General features: G+C 33.2%; 1 protein-coding gene across 2 annotated transcripts; it reads left to right on the forward strand.

Moving 5' to 3' along the window:
* Nucleotides 1-972: 972 nt before the first annotated feature.
* Nucleotides 973-9,968, forward strand: LOC128164372 (vacuolar protein sorting-associated protein 4B-like). Of its 2 annotated transcripts, XM_052828168.1 has the most exons (10): nt 973-1,135; nt 1,530-1,564; nt 2,161-2,268; nt 2,562-2,599; nt 3,821-3,921; nt 4,329-4,550; nt 7,625-7,756; nt 8,414-8,501; nt 8,695-8,805; nt 9,631-9,968. In XM_052828168.1, the coding sequence occupies exons 2-10, from the start codon at nt 1,552-1,554 to the stop codon at nt 9,733-9,735; spliced, it is 918 nt and encodes a 305-aa protein (XP_052684128.1). In that variant the 5' UTR covers nt 973-1,135; nt 1,530-1,551; the 3' UTR covers nt 9,736-9,968. The 2 variants fall into 2 exon arrangements, with proteins under 2 accessions (XP_052684128.1, XP_052684127.1); XM_052828167.1 differs by lacking the exons at nt 1,530-1,564; nt 9,631-9,968 and having other exon boundaries at nt 8,695-8,980.
* Nucleotides 9,969-10,338: the final 370 nt, after the last annotated feature.

Raw genomic sequence — 10,338 nt, forward strand, 5'->3', positions numbered from 1 at the left:
AAAAATTAAAACAAACCAAAGCGAGATTCGAGCTTATGACTTACAAATTCGTAGTAAACCCTCTAAACCACTGTGCTACGCTGATGGGTGACACAATTCTAAAAGAAAAAATGCCTTTATAATTACACTAAGTTTTATTGTTTATTTCGATAAACAATACGTCACAACATGGAAGTGTCCCATACCATTCATTCCATTCAATAAAATATAATATCGTGAATATTTACAAGCTACCTCAGCGTGTATGAGAGCAAGGTTAACGCACAGTTCCAACAAATATCCGCCTTTTAGACAGCATTCTTGAAATCTAGTTGGGTAGTTCTCTGGTTGTTTTGTTTCAGGAATATATTTTTAAAGATGCGCATAAGACCATAATATAAACTTTAAGTGAAAAAAACAAGCAAACATGTATAATGGTAACTAGCCCACAATTAAGAACTACATGTATTTTTCATAATTGAGGTGAACAAAACTGGTTGTCTCAGGCTTTTAAAAATGATACATTAATATAAATGTGCATTCAACTGCATTCAATTAGAACTTAAAATCTGTCTGTCTGTCTGTCTGTCCGTCTGTCTGTCTGTCTGTCTCTCTCTCTCTCTCTCTCTCTCTCTCTCTCTCACACACACACACACACACACATTTAAGATACACAATTAAGGTCAAGTCTAAAATGGTAATGTAATATTAGCCTATTAACGTAGCAGAAGTCTTTTTTAAATAAACATTTAATCATGATAACCGGTACGTGTATATTGATTATATAAATGTTTTTAATAAACAATCATGTATGTATAATTGTATACATATATATATACCCCGTTAATATAGCCGAACACATCCAGACTATATTTATGAGTATATGTAGTATTGCATCGAGATTAAAAAAGTATCAATTTGGAAAATCTGCATGGCCGAAAAAAAAATCCTGAATATGTATATGTTTAACTATGTGTCTAACTGACCGTGACAGGGTCATGGTGTTCTTGCCAGTGATGATGATAGCCATGCACGAGCAATTATACATGTACATCACTGTCCGTGACCGCTAGCGGATGCCTGTTTGTAACCATGTTCAATGTAGATGTGTAAGATGCCCGGAATGGCCACGTAGTATACGTACGTACTAAGTGAGGTAATGTTGGCTTATATATCTTATTCATAATCCTTATAATGTGACGTCTTTCAATTTGTTTACGCTACGTTTAAGTATACAATGTATACTGAGGTTACAAGCATCCGACTATACAAAAAGTGGCGTCGTTGAGTTATAAAAACTAATGATTGCGCAAGCTATTGTGTATTTTACATAGAGTACTTCTGTATATTTATACATGTACACGAAATGTCGGTTCAGGATTTCGTACCGTGCTAAATATACAACAACTGAATCATCGCTTGTTTACATTATGCTGGTTTATTTATAGTCAATATCCGGTGACCTACATATCATGATGACGCGAATTCTAGCGCGCGAAATTTTGAAATAAATATTTCTTCTCATTGTTTTTTTTTAAATTAATTTTCAGATATCATAAAGAAAATCTGAAAATGGACATGCAAGGTATATTTTTCTTTTAATCTGATGAATAAATAATCCCATATGCACATAGACCAGCATATTATTCATCGTCGTGCATTTAACACGCATGTAAAACACTTTAATTCGAGAGTTGGGGAATACATATAAAAATGGGAGGCGAAGGGTTGGAAAAACATATATACAATTGGGCATTTGGTCTTAGATTGATTTATATCGCCCTCAATAATCGAGTCAGAAACCTACATTTAAAGATAGTAGTGTTTCTACATGTACATGTATACATGTACCTATGGATTAAACATGTGCATGTACTACATCTCAGGGTATTTGAAGGTGCAACATTTCTTTGTAGGCAGATAGTTACTCACATCATACAACAAAGACAATTTGGTTTCAAGAGCCTGTGGTGCACTATTATTATTATTTTTTTGTGTGAAAGTGAATAAGTACATGTAAGTTCGGGGAAAGATAATTAATTTCTCAGTATTGGTACATGTAGAATTACTTATACAATATATGAATTGATTGAAGTCTCTATAATGTCTCCAAAATGACATGTAAAATAATATTCAACAAATGCTTACATTTTAAATTTGATTTAATTATCTTTTCTGTAGAATTCCTGATGTCCAAAGAATCAAATGTTACCCTTGACGATGTCAACGTACCCAAAAACACCCTCGATGAAATTAGGAAACATTTGATCATTTCTCCCTTTACTTCCGGTGGGCAGTTAATAGATTCTTTTAAAAGAATATTTCAATATTTATCTTCATACCTAAACAAACTTATTATGATAGTGAAAATAAGGTTTTCGTTTTTCATCCAAAGAATGCTTTATTGGAATTATGTACATTTTTTTAAACAATGGTTTTTTGTTCAAACTGTCAAAATTGAAAATCAATCAAAACTACTTCGAACAAGGTGCATGCCAATAACATTGCCACAGTTGTTGCAATAGAAATGTATTCTTATTCAATCTTACTATGCTAAAATGTTGTTAATTAATTCCTTGTAGAGTCTATTCAAAGTGTCGGACATGTTCTTCTCTTCGGGGTTCGTATAATATTTAGAAAATTATGAAAATAACCTAATCATGGTAATATATATTATTATATTATTATTATATTAATATTTATTACTGAAAATTGTATAAATATGAGTAATAAGGAATCATTCCTTGAATGATCATAACGGTCGTGGTGTGATCAAATCTATCACAAAGCTCTTCGAGTTTTAATGACTTTGATCATTAATGGTTTTAATGGCTTTGATCACTCTCTGACCATACTGGCCATTAATATTCAAAGACTAATTCCTTATTCCTTGATATGCAGTGATGTATGTTTATCTCCTTTATAATCTAGATATATCGGTTGATTTTACAATTGTTTAAACTATTCTTTTATAAAGTATTTTAAATATTTACTTGTACCTCCTTTTAGAAACATTTTAACAAGAGCTTGGAATTTGGAATGTTGTATTACACAGCATCATGACGTAGGTCTGTCTATTTCATTGTCAGCCTCACAGCTATGGCTCTCTGAAATCAACATGGTTTATCTGGCTTTTGAGCTAAGACTACGCAATCGGTGCATATTTTGCTTGAAACCTGTAGAGAAAGCGAATAGAAATAGGTAGCTATACTGTTCGTCCTACTGAAAGTCTAAGGTTTTGTTAAAATGGTTCTAAAAGACGAAGAGCCCTGTATTAATATAAAGCAAAAATGCTCAAGTTTTAATGATAAAATAGTTGTTCTATTTTTACTTAATATCAGTTTGTGGCCAAGCATAACATGCGTTAAAGGCAGGTCTGATGGTCAATTTGTTGATCAGCTAGTCTCCTTAAGGTGTAATAACACATCATCACAAAATGGCTGACCTCTGAAAGGATTTTATCGACGGTAACATGTACATGTAACTTACTCCATAGCCGAGTGGATAAAGTGTCGGGCTTGTGATCCGTACATCTGGAGTTCGAATCCCGTAATGGCTTTTGCTTTTACTTACTGCATGTATTAAAATTTCTTACCAGTTCTATTATTGTTTTTATCCCCAACCTGCACATTTTTTGCTTATTTGACATATGTATAGTTTTTTTTTATCATTTAATCTTCCATAGCCAAATTATTTACTGTTAATTTGAGTGACTTTTACTAGGTGTGTTGTTCCACCTTATGCCGATTTTGCGTGCGCATACATTCGTCCCACTTTGGTGATTGATAAGAAATTGGTTACGGCAATCTGACTAAACCCAATAGTCTTTCTTTTTCTGCAGGCACCTGGGACGGGGAAAACCTTTCTGTCGTCTGCTATAGCGGGGGAGCTGAAGTCTGCGACGTGCTTCAGTCTGTCTTACTACGAAATAAAAAACGAAAGGTTTGTAATGCATGCATGTACTAGTATTAACAACATGTTTTTATTCAATTTCATACAGATCTACTCTCTATACTCATCTTTTTCTTTTTCTATAGCAATATTTAAGTTCTTTGAAGAATTATATTTTGTTTGTTCCCTCCTCCCATAAAATATATATATTATATCCCCATTTTAGGTTTGATATATTGAATTCATGATCTCCTTCATCAATTCAAAGATAAAAAAAAATGAGTAATTTATTAATCTCTCAATTTAATTTCATACCGATTGTTCGAATGCTTGCATTAAAAAAAAAAAAGCCGTTAAAAAAATGACACTAATTTTGGTTAACGTTGTAACACTAAAATTTATACTTAGGCTGTATCTGCGAAACATAGTTTTCAACATCTAATTGGATGCCTTTTCAGTATCGTCCGGGAACTGTTTTCTCAGGCAGAACAAAGGAAGCCCACTCTGGTATTTCTTGATGACATCGAAGTTTTCAGTTATAGCAAAGATGATGTCGAGAATAGGATAACATCGGAATTCTTGCGTCAGTTGGAAAGGTTAAAGGTCACCAATGGCAGTGGCGTGTTGGTAGTTGGGATGACAAATAAGCCATGGAAACTAGATCCTTCTATACTGCAATGGTAATCCCTTCTGGTTGAACTTTACTAGTGTTTACATCAAAGTCTGCTTCCTTTATAATCATACGACATAAAAGATCGACATGCAGCTTGAAAATATACAATGGCGGTTTGATCTCTGACAAGTTTACACAGCACGGGAATCATTAACTGAGGAAAGACATTTAAGTTTTTGATTTTCTTGAGACATAAAACAGTTTAAGACAGTTACATATACCCGTTTGTATTGTATTTTGCGATACAAACCTTCAGTCGAATTTTTTACATTATTTAAGGGCATTACAAAATAAAGTTTAGACTTAAGTCTGTTCTTTATTTAAAGTCTTGAATGTAAATATTATTTTGAAACATATCAAGTATGAGTTAAACTTAACGACAATCATTTTAATTTTGAAAAATTGATAAAGTTGGAATATCTTAAGAAAAATATATTTCTACTCTTTTTTTGGTTGGCTCTTTCAAACAATGCACATGGTCAATTATTAATTCGTAAAAGATTATATAATACATTCACTTAAGCACTGATGCTTATTTTGTTGATGTCCTTGGTCCTATAACACACCAAGGCTGTGCAGACAAATTGAAAATTGCGCGTTAGCTGGGTATAATAATTTGTCTGCACATCCTTGGTGTGTTATAGGACCGATGACATCCAAAAATAAACACTCACTGCTTATATTTACATTCATATTGATGTTTATTTGCATGAAGTATTTGTGCATGGTCGCTTTAAAGCCTTTATATAGGCTCTTAGTCAGGGATATGAAACGTACTTGGAACAGCCATGTATTAACATGTTATATAGTTCGCTTCTGCAACTAAATATATAGTGCCAGAAACTTTGTAGAGAAAACTCGTTTTGAGCTCACCTGAGCTGAAAGCTCTAGTGAGCTATTCTGATCACATTTTGTCTGTCGTCTGTCTGTCTGTCGGTCCGTCTGTCCGTCCGTCTGTAAACTTTTCACATTTTCAACATCTTCTCAAGAACCACTGGACTAATTTCAACCAAACTCAGCACAAAGCACCATTAGCCTAAGGGGATTCAAAGGTGTGAAAATTAAGGACCACGCCCTTTTGCAAAGGGAGATAATTAGGAATTTATGAAAATTTTGGAGAAATTTTCAAAAATCTTGTTCTCATGAAAAATATGACCAGGAAAGCTGACACTTGTGTGGAAGCATCCTAAGGTAGTGTAGATACAAAGTTGTGAAAATGATGACCCCCGGGGGTAGGGTGGGGCCATAATGGGGGGGGGGGTCGAAGTTTAACATATGAATATATAGAGTAAATCTTTAAAAATCTTCTTCTCAGAAACTAATCAGCCAGGAAAGCTGAAACTTGTGTGAAAGCATACTCAGGTAGTGTAGATTCAAAGTTGTGAAAATCATGATCCCCAGGGGTAGGGTGGGGCCACAATGGGGGTCAAAGTTTAACAAAGGAATATATAGCTAAGGGTAAATCTTTAAAAATCTTCTTCTCAGAAACCAATCAGCCAGATGATTCTTTAAAATTGTTAAGACTTTGGCCCCAGGACAATTCTTTGGCCTCACAAGAAGGTTCAGAGTTTGATGTAGGTTTATATCCCAGATATAAACTATTGTTAAGGATCTTTTTGAGAACTGCAATACTCGACATATGATATGACTATAAAATCATCCTGTTAGAAAAGGGACTAATGATTATAAACATTAGAATATCCAGGGTATTATGGATTCTATTTATACAGGATCTACATGTGTTATTGTACATTGTCCAGATAGTTTGTATTATGACTCCTTTAAGCTGATTTTATCATACCTATTGTTCCTCAGGTGAGCGATGTGGCCCATGGGCCTCTTGTTATTACCTTAGTAGTAGATATGATTCAATGATTGGTTATGTAAGTTTCATTTAATCTTACAAAAATAAATATACTCAAAACGCGTAATGACGTTTATATCTGGGCTCATGGCGCATGAATAGACTAAGGGTATTCACAGGAAATTGAACATTGCAGATTTCCAATGCAAACAGAAGGGGACATATACACTGAATGTAAAGATAAGTTTATAATGTACTTGTAGACAACCCTATGTTTCCAGAGTTAAGATTTTTAGTGTTAATGACATTTGACTTATACTATATACATCTATGTGATGTTTTATGTATTCACAAATGGAAACGAATGATATATGCCAAGCATTACTGAAATGGCAAAACAATTTAATCCCCAACACGCTATGAATCATACGTACTACATGACTGTGAGCATTTTTTAAAGCCAGAAAGATTGTTCAAAGTGTGTCTGAAACACGTGAAAAATCATTCAGACTTACATTTCTGGTAATCAGTAATTGGAATTTTCAAAATGAAAATATCATTTTGTTTATGCACAAGTCTCTCGCCTCTTTGTTGTAATTGAATCCATAATCCGATTATATACGTTGCAATTACATGTAGCTACAAAAATATTTGAATTTTACTGAACTTTTTCAAAATAATTTTTTTAAGTTAACCAAAAATAAAAATCATGGTTTTGGAATATATTTTTTAGAGTCAAAAAGCACAACTAGCCTTTAAAAATGATAATCGTAAAAATTATTATCTCATATAACCATTAAGTCTGAGAACAGCACCTCGTTTTCTCATATGATATTAAACATCAGTTGTGTGTTTCTTTGACTCAAGTGTGCTTATTGATAAAAAAAAAACCCCAAATACAGCCTGTACAAATGGTAGGAAAGAGTCTATAATAACCATCAATTACAATTACATGCAAATAATTCTAACCTTTGGGTACCCTGTCTGTGGTATAGTGCTTTATCTGCAGTAACTTTACACACATTTTATCGGTAAAAGTATGTGGTTGCATATGATTGCATTTATCGTCATCCTGTTCAATTTAATTTCTTTTTTTTAGAGGGAAAATAGACTTTGTAATATAATACATTGTCTTTAAGATAAGTTTTAATATAACTATACATTTAGGTAATCATGAAAATTTGAAAATGAAAATAGGTAGATTTACACGTGCATTGAGATTTATAACTATCATATGAAGAGACTTATGTAACGGCGACATTTTAATAACATTGTAGGTTTCAGCATCGAATTGAAATTCCATTGCCAGACGAGGACAACAGGTGTGAAATATTCAAAACTGAGCTAGATCATGCAAAGGTATCCCTGTCTGAGGAACAACTTCTTGAATTGGGAAGAAGAACATCAGGGTAAATAGACTACAGACTAGAAAAAACAACAAAAGTTTTTACGCTATTTTTGTCGCTCTATTCCGGACAAGGTAAATATACATATAACACAAGATGAATCCCAGCCATTTAGCTAGTAACTGAAAAGTGCAAACCAAAATGTAACCGAATTATTGTTGTTTGAATGATTGAACAGATACATTGTAGCTCTGCCGTATAGCTATATTTTCAAATCTTTATGTAAACATTCAATTAACTTAGTAGCACAGAATCATACCCTCAGATCTAGGGAAGGGGGGACCTTAATACGTAAACTACCGAAAATATGCCTCGCCCTCCTCCCCCCCCCTCCCGAAAACTCTAATATCCCCCCCCCCCCCCCCAACCCAAATGGAAAATCTTTTTGGATCTGATGCAGATTCATCTTTCGTATCTTTTGTTTCGAAAAGCTTTGTTTCGTTCTAGAAATATTTATTGATTGATGCTTTATAAATAATCACTAGGAGAGGAACTTTTAAGTTGTAAGAACTTGTTTCCAATCCTTTTGTGTAATTTACACAATACAATATGTTCAAATCAATAATCACTAACATAATATCAATGATGTAATATGAATATGATTTTAATGAAAATTAAAGACAAGGCTTACTGGATTGGTATTGATTTGTTCTCATACAGATTTACCGGATCTGATATTGTAATAGTTGTGCGGGATGCTTTAATGGAACCCATTAGAACTGTACAAAAGGCAACGCACTATATGAAAGTAAGGATTTTTTTTAAATATAGTTGCAATTATCAATATTTTGACTCTTAATTAACATAACTTTTGTACCTTTATTGATGAAAATTGAAATATATTCTATAAGAATAAATACCATAAAAGACGTTGGTTGGCAATTTAATCACACTTTCAAATGTATTTTTAAGTACTATATATATCTATACGTTCAATCTAGGTCCAAGAGAATACCAAGTGGGCGCCGTGTCTCCCTGACGCCCCCGGTGCCGTAGAAATGACGTGGACAGACGTCCGGGCGGACGAACTACTGGAGCCGACTGCTACCTTTGTGAGTTAGATTGTTTGGATTATTTTGACCATCAGATCTATTAATGACCGTTTGGATATGGAGACTGAATGGTCAACAAATTAATCATTAGATCTACCTCAAACTTTGACCTATCATACTGTAAATTTCTTCTTTTACGCGAGTACTTGGTTTCACGATTCCACCGTTTTGTATCGAATCGCAAGTATATAAAATTACGATCTCCAATTTTTCGTTCTAATTTCCTTTAGTTTAAAGTTTTGCGAGGGTTGCCTCTCGCAATTTTATGCGGAAATTAATTCCTTGCATTTGATTATTCTACAGATTTTTGGCCTTAAACTAGCATTCAAATATTTCAGCTGTAAAAGTTGAGCATTTTCATATAATTATAAGTTTGTACAAAGCTCTTCTTCATGAATAGATAAATTATTCAGAACCTGGCATGACCACCCAACCCTCTTTCTCACTGTTTAAAAAAATACTGAAATGACCTGCGAAACTGTAAAACATGTGTTTACGTTTAATACCTGCTAACTTGTAGTGAGTTCGTATTAAATGTTTTTGATACTATGATAAAAAGTGTTTGTGATCAGCTATCAAAAAAAGAAAAGAAAAAAAAACCCACCAACAACAAATAAATATGCAGAAGCTGTAACTGCAGTATATATTATGTTATTGTTTGTTATTTAAAAAAATAATTATTTGATTTCCAAAAAGTATTGGGCACAAATAATAATAATGCCTATTTACCTTATTTAGGCAAATTTTGTGACAAGTGAAAATCCATGAAACAAGGTATGTCATGAGATTTGTGCTTACTTTGAGTCTACTTTTCATAACTTTCAGGCGGATTTAAGGAAGAGCTTGTCCAACTGTAGACCTTCTGTAGATGATGATTACCTCAAACGTTATGCCCAATTCCTACAAGAAGCTTCAACCGCCAGTGTTTGATTACACGTGTACATCTATTACATGTAGGAATCAGCTATATAATCGTGTAGTAGTGTTTGTAATATGGGAGAAAGATAAATTGTGAGCTAATGCATCACTTATTGTCAAACATATCATGGGAGCTGAATTGCTGAATTTATATTGAATGTGCTAAAGAAACGATCAAGTATTTCCATAGTTATACATTCATACATGTATACACCAACCTAGTTTTTCAGAAAAATAAACTTGTATCAAAAATTCATTTTTAAATTGTTATCAAAACGTTCCTGGAACTTGGCATTTGGCTGTGTATTCTATTTAGCGTTTTTGGCGGAATACGCCGTCCGCTAAATCAAGTACATCGCCAAATGTAAAATATGTAAGGAGATAAAAAGTTACATTTAGAAATTTGCTAAATCAAATTTATGCTAACTTGTTTAAAAATCATATTCCGGCAAAGATCGTACACGCTAAATATAATACGTTTACAGTACTCCACCTCTAACGGTAACAAGTCTTGTCGAACTCTGTGGTTTATCAATTAGATGTTTACATCCATTATGAAAATATTTTCAATATTATAGTGTTATGACACATGGTTTTTAAAAAGTTTTTTTTTTT

This window comes from Crassostrea angulata, chromosome 9 (assembly GCF_025612915.1).
Source record: "Crassostrea angulata isolate pt1a10 chromosome 9, ASM2561291v2, whole genome shotgun sequence".
Lineage (NCBI taxonomy): Eukaryota > Metazoa > Mollusca > Bivalvia > Ostreida > Ostreidae > Magallana > Magallana angulata.